General features: G+C 42.0%; 1 protein-coding gene across 2 annotated transcripts in view; it reads right to left on the bottom strand.

Annotated features, from left to right (window-relative positions):
• Positions 1-14956, bottom strand: part of EP300 (E1A binding protein p300) — a 98703-nt gene that overhangs the window by 41359 nt on the left and 42388 nt on the right. For both annotated transcript variants that reach the window (XM_023221890.3, XM_023221889.2), the window contains 4 exons: positions 8405-8498; positions 6333-6470; positions 3542-3659; positions 2583-2757 (listed from right to left, as the gene is read on the bottom strand). In XM_023221890.3, coding sequence (XP_023077658.1) covers positions 2583-2757; positions 3542-3659; positions 6333-6470; positions 8405-8498 — 525 coding nt within the window. The remainder of the gene's footprint in view (positions 1-2582; positions 2758-3541; positions 3660-6332; positions 6471-8404; positions 8499-14956) is intronic.

The following is a 14956-nucleotide window of genomic DNA, read 5'->3' as shown; positions in this document are numbered from 1 at the left end:
TCATTCCTCAAAATTTGTTCTCTAACAAACTACTCAAAAAATATGTGTTTTTCCTTACTACTGGGCAGCCTCCACATATGCTATTTCCTCAGCAATGTTGCTCCAGCCATCTTTTTACACATTAGAAAACAGTACCTGGCACACTTCAGTTAGCAAATGAGGCTGCTAAAGGCCAGTGGTAACCAATGGTTATTTACTTTACTACTTCAATGAATGAAAGAGATGAACTTCTTAGCCCACCTATAATCTACTGATGGTATGAGGTTTACTACCTGCTGGCTCAGCTGGCACTTTCTGATAGGTCATGAGCATTTCCCAACTCAGTAAATGCAGGTTTTTCCTATCACAGCCTTGCTCACAGCATTTAAACAGCCTGTGTCATTCCTGAAAATGGTGTGCCTGCTCCATATTTCACTACTTTGATCCTACTAGTAAGTCAAAGATTAAGACAATTTATCATAGTCTTGGCTATCTGGTTAATTCATCAGGTCAACAATGATGCTATAACCAGAAACTGAAGCTGTCAAAATGTAATTTTAAATGATGCTTCTAGGCAGGGAGCGGTGGCTCATGCCTATAATTCTAGTACTTCGGGAGGCCAAAGTGGGCTGATCATTTGAGGCCAGGAGTTTGAGATCAGCCAGGCGAACAAGGCAAAACCCCGTCTCTACGAAAAATAAAAAAATTAGACAGGCGTGGTGGCACGTGCCTGAATCCTTGCTTGATTGAATCAAGCAATCCCAGGTTGCTTGAACCTGGGAGGCGGAAGCTGCAGTGATCCAAGATCACGCCACTGTACTCCAGTTTGGTTGACAGAGTGAGACTCCATCTCTTTTAAAAAAAAAAAAACAAAAAAAACCAAAACCTTTCCCTAAGCGGCCTGAGGTAATCTGTGAAAATGGTTCGCTATTCACTTGACCCGGAGAACACCACGAAATCATGCAAATCAAGAGCTTCCAATCTTCGTGTTCACTTTAAGAACACTCGTGAAACTGCCCAGGCCATCAAGGGTATACATATTCGAAAAGCCACGAAGTATCTGAAAGATGTCACTTTACAGAAACAGTGTGTACCATTCCGACGTTACAATGGTGGAGTTGGCAGGTGTGCCCAGGCCAAGCAGTGGGGCTGGACATAAGGTCGGTGGCCCAAAAAGAGCACTGAATTTTTGCTGCACGTGCTTAAAAACGCAGAGAGTGCCAGGCACAGTGGCTCAAGCCTGTAATCCCAGCACTTTGGGAGGCCGAGATGGGCGGATCACGAGGTCAGGAGATCGAGATCATCCTGGCTAACATGGTGAAACCCCGTCTCTACTAAAAAAAATACAAAAAACTAGCCGGGCGAGGTGGTGGGCGCCTGTAGTCCCAGCTACGCCGGAGGCTGAGCCAGGAGAATGGCGAGAACCTGGGAGGCGGAGCTTGCAGTGAGCCGAGATCGCGCCACCGCACTCCAGCCTGGGTGACAGAGCAAGACTCCTTCTCAAAAAAACAAACGAACAAAATACGCAGAGAGTAATGCTGAACTTAAGGGTTTAGATGTAGATTCTCTGGTCATCGAGCATATACAAGTGAACAAAGAACCTAAGATGCGCCGACGGACCTACAGAGCTCATGGTCGGATTAACCCATACATGAGCTTTCCCTGCCACACTGAGATGATCCTTACTGAAAAGGAACAGATTGTTCCTAAACCAGAAGAGGAGGCTGCCCAGAAGAAAAAGATATCCGAGGCCGGGCGCGGTGGCTCAAGCCTGTAATCCCAGCACTTTGGGAGGCCGAGACGGGTGGATCACGAGGTCAGGAGATCGAGACCATCCTGGCTAACACGGTGAAACCCCCTCTCTACTAAAAATACAAAAAATTAGCCGGGCGTAATGGCGGGCGCCTGTAGTCCCAGCTACTCGGGAGGCTGAGGCAGGAGAATGGCGTAAATCCAGGAGGCGAAGCTTGCAGCGAGCTGAGATCCGGCCACTGCACTCCAGCCTGGGCGACAGAGCCAGACTCCGTCTCAAAAAAAAAAAAAAAAAGAAAAAGAAATCTGAGAAGAAACTGAAGAAACAAAAACCTATGGCACGGGAGTAAATTCAGCATTAAAATAAATGTAATTAAAAGGAAAAAAAAGAAAAAAGAAAAAAGAAAAGAAAGCGTTCCTAGGCTTAGAATATTTTATGTCAAGAAGGAAGTGTGACAGTGTAATATGATATTATGTGTGTTACAGGGCTCCTGAACCTGGTCAGCCTACAAACATCCACTGGCTACTTACCACACAAGCCAATCTCAGAGAAATCTGTGCGTATCTGTAGGCTATCGCTTTCCAGGTATCACTATTAGAGAAGTTTACACCTTGGGCTCTAACAACATTGCCAGATTATCAAGGTATGTTAAGTACCATGCCCAGACATCTTAAATATACTTGTTCTGCTTCTGTTTTTACTAGTAGATGAGTTATTTTCTTTGTAAAGGCAAATGGTTATTTTAAAAACTCCAGAATAGTTACACAAGCTTACAGAAATTAATGACTCTGGATAGAAACTATTTTATTATCAATTTCTCTCAAATAGAAATATAACAAAAAACACTTACTAGAAGTCATTCCTGGTTGCGGCTGTCCCATGTTAGGCCCTGGATTCATGGAAACTGGAACCATGCCTGCAGCATTTGGTAGCATGTTCTGTTTCTGTAATCTAGTCCTTCGTTTTTCTTCTAGTTCCTTCTGGATCTTATAGATTTTCTCAGCTAGAAGGTGGTAGTACTCCGCCTTTTGAATTGTTGAAGTAAAATAAGGGAGATGAGGAAAAAAGGAACTACCACCAGGTAACAGAAAAAATAAACTGAGAACAGATATTAGTTTCATTCTATATGGTGCCAATTTAGAAAGGAAAGTTCAACTTACGTAGAGAAACTGAACTGCAGTTAACAATAGTAAGTCGCTACTTCATTATATTCCAGTGAAGAGAGAACAGAGCTGTTAACAGCTCAGCACCACCCCCCTCCTGTTTTTGGGAGAGACAAGGTCTCCCTCTGTTACCAGTGGCACAACCATGAATCACTGTAGCTTGACTTCCAAGGCTCCGGTGATTCCCCTACCTTAGCATTTTGAGTAGCTGGAACTACAGGCACACGCCACCATGCCTGGCTAATTTTTTGTATTTTTTGTAGAGATGGGGTTTTGCTATGTTGCCCGGGCTGGTCTCCAACTCCTAGGCTCAAGTGATCCGCCCACCTCAGACTTCCAAACTGCTGGGATTACAGGCATCGAGCCACTGCACTCGGCCAGCTCAGCCACTTTTTAGGTTGACAGGATAACCAGATAAAGTGCCACATGAGTGAATTGCATTAGGAGGAAAAACATAAAATTCTTGATGACATACACTTAAGAAATTGCTTTGTTATCCTAACTGTGCTTGGTGATAATAAGACAGGGTAGCTACAGCGTGTCCCCCTCTGAAGCACATGTACTACTTGTACACGCCAAAGAGGAATAAAATAACCACAACAGGCTCGATCTTGGCTATTAATAGAAAAAAAAACTAGACACTCACTCGATTGTTTGCAGATTCATACATGTCCCCTTCGACTTTCCGAGCATATGCAACTAGGTTTTCCATCCGTCTGTCTTTTAAAGCAGCAGGATCCGGTGTAGGAAATATGGCTTGGACGCTGGAAAAAGAAAATCCTACCAGTGTAATAGCATGTCAGCTTTTTTTTTTTTTTTCCTGAGATGGAGTCTCGCTCTTGTTGCCCAGGCTGGAGTGCAATGGCACGATCTCGGCTCACCACAACCTCCGCCTCCCAGGTTCAAGCGATTCTCCTGCCTCAGCCTCCCAAGTAGCTGGGATTACAGGCATGTGTCCCCATGCCCCACTAATTTTACACTTTTAGTAGAGATGGGGTTTCTCCATGTTGGTCAGTCTGGTCTCAAACTCCCAATCTCAGATAATCCGCCCGCCTCGGCCTCCCAAAGTGCTGGGATTATATGTGTGAGCCACTGCGCCCGGCCAGCATGTCAGATTTTAATTAGACTTTTTCCAATTTCTATACACTGAACACATAGAGGAACACATAAAGAAAAAGTGGCACGGTGAGATACACTAAAATATAATACTGAAATGAAATTGTCTTTCTGTGATAAACAGAAGAATTTTTGTCTGTATTTCCAAGCACAATACAAGAAATGACTCTACAAAAAATACTCTTTGGCCCCTGTTACTCTAGATGTAAAGTAAAATATTACACTGGGCTACATACTAAAGACAGTGAGGAAAACAGGCCTTGTCATAGTATCAAGTAGCAGAAGCCTTCAGAGCTCCATCTACTCTTCTAAATTTATTACTTAGCTTACTGAAATAAAATTTATTAACCACTCTAAAATGTGAAAACATCAAAAACATGAAGTGTTCTGACAAAGGCTTATAAAAAACAAACAAAAAACCAAAAACCTGAAGTGGAGAGAGCAGAAATGCATAATGATTCTGTTAGATTCAGTTTTTCACTTTCATGCAATTCCCTAACAGAATGTTTTGCACTAGTATTTCTTATGACTAATAAATGTGGTCTTTAGGCATTAATTCTATTTGGATATCTTGTACTCAGTTGCATAGGACTTGAAGGAACCAGATCAAGAAGATATAAATGGAAGTCCAGAAGAATACCGAGTTGGTAGAAAAGTTGAGCATATATAATAAACTTTTAATGTAAAGTCAAATGATCAATCCCAAATAATCATCTCTGTCCACTAAATAAAAGTTACCGAATAGTTTGTCACAATATAAGAGATTGGTTATTCTTTATTAAAGGAATAATTTCATTAAACTTGTGAAGTTCTTTCCTTGTCAAATTCCATTACTTAGTGCTACCAATGAAGAACTCCTGGCTGAACGCAGTGGCTCACGCCTATGATCCCAGCACTCTGGGAGGCCGAGGTAGGTGGATCACCTGAGGTCAGGAGTTCGAGACCAGCCTGGCCAACACAGTAAAACCCCATCTCTACTAAAAATATAAGAATTAGCCAGGTGTGGTGGCATACACCTGTAACCCCAGCTACTTGGGAGGATGAGACAGGAGAATCGCTTGAACCCAGAAGACGGAGGTTGCAGTAAGCCAAGATCATGACGCTGCACTCCAGCCTGGGCGACAGAGCAACACTCTGTCTCAAAAAAAAAAAAAAAAAAAAAAAGAAAGAAAAAATTCCTAAATGATTGGCAAGCATGGGTTCCTGGGAGAAAAAAAATTCCTAAATGAAACATATATAATTGGTAGTCTGGTGTAACTTAAAAACAAATTAAGACAAAATGATAAATAATTCCTCAATCAATTAAAAATATGGATACAGTAAAGGAGATCCTGCTATTAACTGGAAGTGAAATGAAAAGACTTCTCCAAGAAAAAATACTGCATGGTGTTTGAAGGGTAAACTCTGTAATCGGCGAGGTCCAAGCTCTACCTTTTTATGATGCTGAGCACATTTCATTACCTTGCTCTATATGCCTCCTCCTCCTTCATCTGACAAAAACTCTTTAGATTAAGATGGAGTTTGTAAGGGGAGAGTACCTGAAACATATCAACTTCTCAAAAAATAAACTGCCATGTGCACATTTGGAGGATGAGAAGACCAGAGACCAACCTACCAGATTCAACTTATCAACTTAATAAAAGCTCTACCAGGACAGGCACGGTGGCTCATTCCTGTAATCCTAGCACTTTGGGAAGCCAAGGCAGGCGTATCACTTGATGTCAGGAATTTGAAGTCAGCCTGACCAACATGGTGAAATCCCGTCTCTACTAAAAATACAAAAATTAGCCAGGTGTGGTGGCGCATGCCTGTAGTCCCAGCTCCCTGGGCGGCTGAGGCAGGAGAATTGCTGGCACTCGGGAGGCGAAGTCTGAAGCGAGCCAAGATTGTGCCACTACACTCCAGCCTGGGCAACACAGTGAGATTCCGTCTCAAACAAAAAAAACCCGCTCCACCAGGAGTAATAGAAAAGGATGTTATCACTGCAATATTTTAATGAGCTGAGGCCTAGTTTTTCTCAGATATTTAAGTTTTACAAAGGCAATAGCTAAAAACAATGTTTAATTAACGTATTATTTACTGGCACTAGACAGAATACTTCACACACTATTTAAGCTGAAAGACTACTATAAATGGTGAGAAAGGTTAAAAAGGAAAAAAGCAGCAGCAGCAAGAAATCCACAAGAGTAGCAGTATCAACATCAATGTCCATGCTACAGAAAAATTGCTAATATTCCTTTAGTGATTAAATGCCCAGGAGATTGAAAGCATGTTGACATAACATCTCTTTACGAATGAGAAATGTCCACAATCTTACTTACAGTTTGTGAACAAGATGATTTCGAAGATCCTGAGTAATATCTTCATGCCACTGTTTCCGAATTCCAGTAGTGGATGGTTGAGCTGCTGTTGGCATAGGACCCAGGGAGGGTACACTCGCATTTTCACTCATCATTGGGCTTCAAAAAGGAGTCACCAAATAGTTTTAGTTAAGAAAGGTAGGAGAAAGAAGACCTCATTTATTTCAAGCTGACATTTATTACTGTAATGGGATCAATATGCTATGTCACTTCTACTTGCATTTAGGAGTTAGGCAGGGAGAAGTGTGTGACTAGACTGATTTTAAAGTATGCATGCTCACACCTGTGTGAGGGAAAGCTGTATTTCTTTGGAGGGCAGGATGACGTCCTAACACAAGATATCATAAGACTTAATTTTCTGGGTTTTGTTGGTTATGTTTTCTTTTTTTCTTGTTTTTTTTTTTTTTGAGACAAAGTCTTGCTCTGTCACCCAGGCTGGAGTGCAGTGGTGCAATCTTGGCTCACTGCAACCTCTACCTCCTGCGTTCAGGCAATTCTCATGCTTCAGCCTCTTGAGTAGCTGGGATTACAGGCATGCATCAACATGCCCAGCTAATCTTTTGTATTTTGTTTGTTTCTGAGATGGATGGAGTCTTGCTCTGTCGCCCAGGCTGGACTGTAGTGGCACAATCACAGATCACTGCAATCTCCGCCTCCCGGGTTCAAGCGATTCTCTTACCGCAGCCTCCCAAGTTGCTGGGATTACAGGCACCCACCACCACGTCTGGCTGATTTTGTATTTTAGTAGAGATGGCGTTTCATCATGTTGGTTAGGCTGGTCTCAAACTCCTGACCTCACGTGATCCGCCCACCTGGGCCTCCCAAAGTGCTGAGATTACAGGCGTGAGCCACCGTGCCCAGACATTATTTCTTCCTGAGACGGAGTGTCGCTCTGTTGCCCAGGCTGGAGTGCAGTGGCGTGATCTCAGATAAATGCAACCTCCGCCTCCGGGGTTCAAGCGATTCTCCTGCCTCAGCCTCCTGCGTAGCTGGGATTACAGATGGGTGCCACCATGCCTGGCTAATTTTCGTATTTTTAGCAGAGACAGGGTTTTGCCATGTTGCCCAGGCTCGTCTTGAGCTCCTAAGATCAAGCAATCTGTCTGCCTCAGCCTCCCAAAGTGCTGGGATCATAGGAGAGCTGCCATGCCCAGCCCACACTTAGTTTTCTAAGGCTTGTGTTATCAGACTAAGCTGTCATTTTAACACAGCTCACCTCAGGGAATTATTTGGATGATGGACTAATTCTTTTTTTAAAATAATAATAATTATTTTTTGAGACACAGTCTCGCTGTCACCCAGTGTGGGGTGCAGTGGTGTAATCACGGCTCACCAGAGCCTTGACCTCCGAGCCTCCAGTGCTCCTCCCACCTCAGCCTCCTCAGTAGCTGGGACTACAGATGCATATCACCACGCCTAGCTAACTTCTTTGTGTTTTCTTGTAGAGAAGATGTCTTGACATATTGCTCAGGATGGTGCACTAATTCTTAACATCAGGATAAGGCTGACTGTTATGGAACTGTAACCTTGTAACATCCTACTCTATTAGGGAAGGTGTAGGCTACACTAGGTAATTAATACAATTTCGATTAAGGCTGTAGAAAGAAGAAAGAATAGGCTGGGCAGGGTGGCTCACGTCTGCAATCCCAGCACTTTGGGAGACTGAGTCAGACGGGGATCATGAGGTCAAGAGTTCAAGACCAGCCTGCCAACATGGTGAAACCCCGTCTCTACTAAAAATACAAAAATTAGCTGGGCATGGTGGCATGTTCCTGTAATCCCAGCTACTCAAGAGGCTGAGGCAGGATAATTGCTTTAACCGGGAACCAGGAGGCAGAGATTGTGGTGACCCAAGATCGCACCACTGCACTCTAGCCTGGGCTACAGGGCGAAAAAAGAAAAGAATGGACTCAAACATCTGTCTGTATTCAAAGACATCCTCAAACCGAGGAAACTGTGTTAAAAATTCAAACAATCAATTGTTAACCAGTATTTGTAATGTGACCCAGGGTACAAACCATGGTAAGACTTACTTTTGAGAATTTATGGCTGAATGCAACATTGAGTCAGAAAGAAGACTTGGCGTTTGAACTCCTACACCTCCATTTACTCCCATAGGACTAGCACCTAAGTCAAAATGAAATAACAAAAGACAGAAATAAATACAACAGTCACCATACAATAAATACCATAAAGTTAAGACACAAATGACAAATCAGGAAAAAAATATTAGCAGCACATACAGTACATAATTGACAATATAACTGGCAACACATATGTAAAAGCTGATTTGAAGTACCCTTATAAATAGGTAAGAAAAAGATGAACCACCCAATAGTAAATCATAGAAAACTAAACTTAAAAAAAAAAAAAAAAAAATACAAATGTGGCCGGGCACAGAGGCTCATGCCTGTAATCCCAGCACTTTGGGAGGCCAAGGTGGGCAGATCACAAGGTCAGGAGTTCGAGACAGCCTGGCCTGGCCAACATGGTGAAACCCCCTCTCTATTAAAAATATAAAAAAATAGCTGGGCGTGGTGGCAGGCGCCTGTGATTCCAGCTACTTGGGAGGCTGAGGCAGGAGAATCGCTTGAACCCAGGAGACGGAGGTTGCAATAAGCCAAGACTGTGCCACTGCACTCCAGCCTGGGCAACAGAGTGAGAATCTGTCTCAAAAAAAAAAAAAAAAAAAAAAAAAAAAGCAAATTGTGCACAACAGCACTTATGGTTAAACATATTTTCATGTATGAAATTCTCAAAACTTTTAGAAGTTGATTTTCTAAATCCAAGTGTTGAGAATGATGTGTGGAAATACACATTTTCAACCAAAATGCACAGATGTATATAAACTGATAATCTCTTGGAAGAGCTATTTGGCAAGTGCTAACATAAAAACATTCTTGAATATATTCTTAGAATTTCCACTTTTGATGTCTTACAGTTACATATGTCTAGAAGGAGCAAAGAATTCTCAATCCAAAATTGTTTAGAGAATTTAACTATACATGCAAATGCTTCCATAAGCAACAAAAATTTATGTAAGCAGATAGGAGCCTAAGTACAGTGATCCTTAGAGACAGGGACACAAAGCAGTGTACGGGTGAAAGAAAAACACATTTTATCGAATATTCCAACACTCCTTTAAAATGGCTTAAATAGCTCTAATGTGCATACATTACTTCTTCAATTAACACCTTTAATGAATATCCTTTCTTTTTTATTTTTTGAGACGGAGTCTCGCTCTGTCACCCAGGCTGGAGTGCAGCAGCACGATCTCCGCTTGCTGCCTGCTCCGCCTCCCAGGTTCACGCCATTCTCATGCCTCAGCCTCCTGAGTAGCTGGGACTACAGGTGCCTGCCACCACGACTGGTTAATTTTTTGTATTTTTAGTAGAGATGGGGTTTGAACACGTTAGCCAGGAGAGTCTCGATCTCTTGAGTTTGTGATCCACCCACCTCGGCCTCCCGAAGATGCCGAGCACAGTGGCTCACGCCTGTAATCCCAGCACTTTGGGAGGCCAAGGTGGGCGGATCATAAGGTCAAGAGATCAAGACCATCCTGGCCAACACGGTGAAACCCCGTCTCTACTAAAAATACAAAAATTAGCCGGGAGTTATGGTGGGCACCTGTAGTCCCAGCTACTTGGGAGGCTGAGGTAGGAGAATCGCTCGAACCCCGGAGGCAGAGGTTGCAGTGAGCAGAGATCACGCCACTGCATTCCAGCCTGGCTACAGAGCGAGACTCCGTCTCAAAAAAAAAAAAAAAAAAAGAGATGGGGGTTCTCACTATGTTGCCCAGGCTGGTCTCAAACTCCTATGCTCCTGTGTTGGCCTCCCAGTTGTTGGAATTACACGCATAAGCCATCATACGTGGCTGTATATTCTACTGCTTTAAACACTAATAACAACTTAAGTGACTGGAGAGATAAAACAAATGAACAAACAAGAAAGAAAAACTAAAAAACTAAAAGCATTCAAACCCATGTTGTTCAATGTAAAACAAAAACAAAACGAACAAACAAAAACACTAAAAAAAACCAACAGCAACACTCACATCAAACCAAATTTTTATGTGGTTAAAAGACTTTTGATACACAGTTCTATTAATACATCCCTCAAGTTATTTCCAGTTAAAAACAAAACTTCCCACTAAAATGAAAATAATTGGCTCAATTTATAAACAATTTTTAAAGAGAGAAATGCTGTTGCCTTCCTTCATCACGCTCCCTAAAAGCTTAGGCTAAACTTTCCTTCATTGTTTTGTTTTCGAAACAAGGTCTCACTCTGTCACCCAGGCTAAAGTACAGGCGCACGATGATAACAGCATCCTGAAACTCCCAGGTTCAAGCAATCCTCCCACCCTGGCCTCCCAGTGATGGAATTATAGACATGAGTCACTGCGCCTGGGCAGAATTTTTCTTCTAATATTATCAGGCTCGCTCTCTGAAATATAGCTGTTAGAAGTGGTCTTTTCCAAATAGAGTTGTGATGTCATTAATTATGTATGTGTTACTGTAAAAATCTTGTGTAAAATTACATTTGTAGATAAATTATTATATTTAACCAATTTTTTTTCAGTGCAATGAAATAAAAAACTGATTACACTGTACATGAATCTGCTTATCTTAGTGCCTTCTGATGGTACATGAAAACACAGCTACACATTCTCTCCAAGGTCTCCAGGTCTATTCTAGAGATTTTTGATCACGAAGACAATTATTACTACAAAGGTACTATTAACTGAAGAAATAAAAACAAAGGAAACTTGAGTGATCTTAAATCTAATTCTAAATAAGACACCAAGAAATGGGGGGAAAAATCCCCCCAAATTATCATTTAAATAATTCTGCACATATATAAAAGTACATAGGCAAGATAATATAATGAGAGGAAAAGAGCTATAATAGGAACTATACATAGAAGTTTGAAAAATAAAATGGAACTATCCAATTACAACAATGAAATTCCAGGCCACGGGAAGACATCAACCTAAGGTCAACATCCTAAAACTTAAGGAAAAAGGTAAGATGCATTCTGCGTAGCACAGAATGGGAGATAAAAAAGTAATGCTGGGCGTGGTGGCTCATGCCTGTAATCCCAGCACTTTGGGAGGCTGAGGCGGGCGGATCATGAGGTCAGCAGTTCAAGACCTCCTGGTGAAACTCTGTCTCTACTAAAAGAAAATACAAAAAGGTGGTGGTGTGCACCTAGTCCCAGCTACTCTTGGAGGCTGAGGCAGGAAAATCGCTTGAACCCCGGAGGCAGAGGTTGCAGTGAGCTGAGATTGTGCCACTGCACTCCAGGCTGGGCGACAGAGTGAGATGCTGTCTCAGAAAGAAAAAGAAACAAAGAAAAGAAAAAAAAGAAAGAAAGAAAGAATGCTAATTCCAAGACAGAAGATATAAAACAAGAGGGGAAAATATGCTAGTCTCCAGGTCCAACTTTCCATTACCCCTGTACATGTATTTTCAATACAGAGGAGGTAAAAGGAAGCCTGAAAAGGCAAGGTTGCTCCTCATCCCTTTTCCTAGTCCTGCTTAAAAACTCGTCACTCAATAATTATTTAACAAGTTAGCACTGATTGTCATGGAAGTAATGAAAAACACAAACTACTTTGGGAAGTTGAGGCTGGCGGATCACTTGAGCTCAAGAGTTCAAGACCAGCCTGGGCCACATGGCGAAACCCTGTCTACACAAAACATACAAAAATTAGCCAGGCGTGGTGGTGCACGTGTGTGGTCCCAGCTACTTGGGAGGCTGAGGTAGGAGGATCGCTTGAGCCCAGGAGGCAGAGGTTGCAGGCCAAGATCGCGCTACTGCATTCCAGCCTGGATGACAAAGCAAAACACACACACACACACACACACACACACACACACACACACGAGACCAATCTCAAACACACACACACACGTTTCTAGTTATCAGACCCAGTCTCAAATAACACATGCACAGGGAGACCAACCTCAAAAACACACATGTACGTTTCTAGTTATCCAAAATTTATCTAAGAGAACTTATCTAAGTCCCCGATTAGGTAAAAAGAAAAACATCCTCTTTGAAAATACTGCTTTCAAGACTGAAATCAGAAGAAAAAAAAAAAAAAAAAAAAGAATAAAATCAATGGACCAAGTAATAAACAGTAACAATAGGGCAGGAATGAAGAATCTGAGGAGTATTAAAGTAGAATCAGTGTGGTACAATGAACATTATTAGCACAACTGTCTAAAGCAGTCATGCCAGTGACTGCAAAATCTGACTTACAAACTTGAATACAAGAAGCTCCATGTTACTATCTATCAATCATTTTGGATCTTAAATTATTAAAAGTCAAAATCAAAATTGATGGATCTAAAAATGTTTGCATTTCACTCTCATAACTTTCAGTTTCCGACAAAACAGTTGTTAAACAGTTTATGAACACAGCAGCATTAAAACTTCACTGCACAGTGGCTCAATACGTGCTTAAAAGCAGATCACTGGTTTGAAAATACTGTTATTACAGTAAAGAAAATATATAGCAAAGAAAAAGCGGAAGAAGAAAACGTCCTGAAGATTAATTCAAAAACTAAAAATGGGAGCAACAGAACACAGCAGTGGAAAATAAGAACAAAGTAAAAAATAGCAGTATGGGTTTGGCATCCCAAATACAAAAATCCAAAACTTTCTGAATGCCAACATGATATTCAAGGAAAATGCTCAATGGAGCATTTTGATTTTTGGATTTAGGATTCTCAACTCAACCAGCAAATATAAACATTCCAAACTCTGAAAAAAATCTGAAGTACTCTATTTTCAAGCCATTTCAGAAAAGGGATACTCAATCTGTATTAAAAAATAATCTTAGAGGGCCAGGCATGGTGGTTCATGCCTATAATCACAGCGCTTTGGGAGGCCAAGGCGGGCAGATCACCTGAGGTCGGGAGTTCAAGACCAGCCTGGCCAACATGGAAAACCTTATCTCTACCTAAAAAAGAAAAAATAAAAAAATTAGCCGGATGTGGTAGAGGGCCCCTGTAATCTCAGCTATTTGGAAGGCTGAGGCAGGAAGAATTGCTTGAATCCAGGAGGTGGAAGTTGCAGTGAGCCAAGGTCCGTGCCACTGCACTCCAGCCTGGGTGGCACAGCGAAACTCTGTCTCTGGGGGAGGGAAACAATCTTAGGCCAGGTGCGGTGGCTCACGCCTGTAATCCCAGCACTTTGGGAGGCCAAGGCAGGAGGATTGCTTGAGCCCAGGAGTTCAAGACCAGCCTGGACAAGACCCCGTCTCTACAATGCTGGATGTCTAACTACTCAAACAAAATAGCTTAGATATTTGAATTGCTTAACAGCAGAGGGATAGACACAGAAAAAAGCTGTTTGATTTTATGATACGCAATTAGAGAAACATACATATTCCAAAATTAAGATACTAGAACAATTCTCCCAATTTTTTCATATGCAATCAGAGAAACATATATATCCCCAAATTAGGATACTGGAATACTTCTCCCTCTTCCCTCTCAGTCATACAACAGGAAGTGAGGCAAACAAGTCACAAAAAAAGTATTTGAAAAGGCACACTATTCCTCCTGCCAGACATGAGGAAATCATTACCAACTACACTCATTTCTGTATGTTTCAACCCAAAATGCCTCAGGTCAAAACACAATTTCTGTTGTATAGTTTAAAACAGCAGAATAATTGGAGATCTTAACGTCCATCTGTAAGAGATTGTTGAGCCGGGCGCAGTGGCTCACGCCCGATTCCCAGCACTTTGGGAGGACCAGGCGGGCGGATCACGAGGTCAAGAGATTGAGACCATCCTGGCCAACATGGTGAAAACCCTATCTCTACTAAAAACACAAAAATTAGCTGGGCATGGTGGCGTGCCCCTGTAGTCCCAGCTACTCAGGAGGCTGAGGCAGAAGAATCACTTGAACCCGCAGGCAGAGGTTGCAGTGAGTGGAGATCGTGCCACTGCATTCCAGTTCATCTCAAAAAAAAAAAAAAAAGGAATGACATACTACACAACCATTTAAAATGATACATGGAGTACTGACTATGAAAGATGTCTACACAGGTTTTTTTTTTTTTTTTTTTGAGACGGAGTCTTGCTCTGTCACCCAGGCTGGAGTGCAACGGCTCAATCTCAGCTCACTAAAACCTCTGCCTCCCAAGTTCAAGCCATTCTCCTGTCTCAGCCTCCCATATAGCTAGGAATACAGGCACGCACCACCACACCCTGTTCATTTTTGTATTTTTAGTAGAGACAGGGTTTCACAATGTTGGTCAGGCTGGTCTCAAACTCCTGACCTTGTGATCCACCCACCTTAGCCTCCCAATGTGCTGGGATTACAGGCATGAGCCACCGTGCCCAGACCATCTACACGATATTAATCAAAGTTTGTTGTGGAATAACATATGGGATCTCATTTCTGCAAATCTAAACTCATAAAATGCAAAAAAGGATCAAGGAAGATAAAAAACCAGTGGCAGTTACCTCTTGCAGATGAATTGTAAGGGACCTTTTACACTGTAATCTTTAAAAAATTATTTCAAAAATTAATCATGTAGCAGAAAAAACAAAAAGGAGCTAATGACCC

The sequence above is a fragment of the Piliocolobus tephrosceles genome, chromosome 19, assembly GCF_002776525.5.
Source record: "Piliocolobus tephrosceles isolate RC106 chromosome 19, ASM277652v3, whole genome shotgun sequence".
NCBI lineage: Eukaryota > Metazoa > Chordata > Mammalia > Primates > Cercopithecidae > Piliocolobus > Piliocolobus tephrosceles.
The sequence above is the reverse complement of the archived record's forward strand: the minus strand, read 5'-3'. Positions and strand labels throughout refer to the sequence as shown.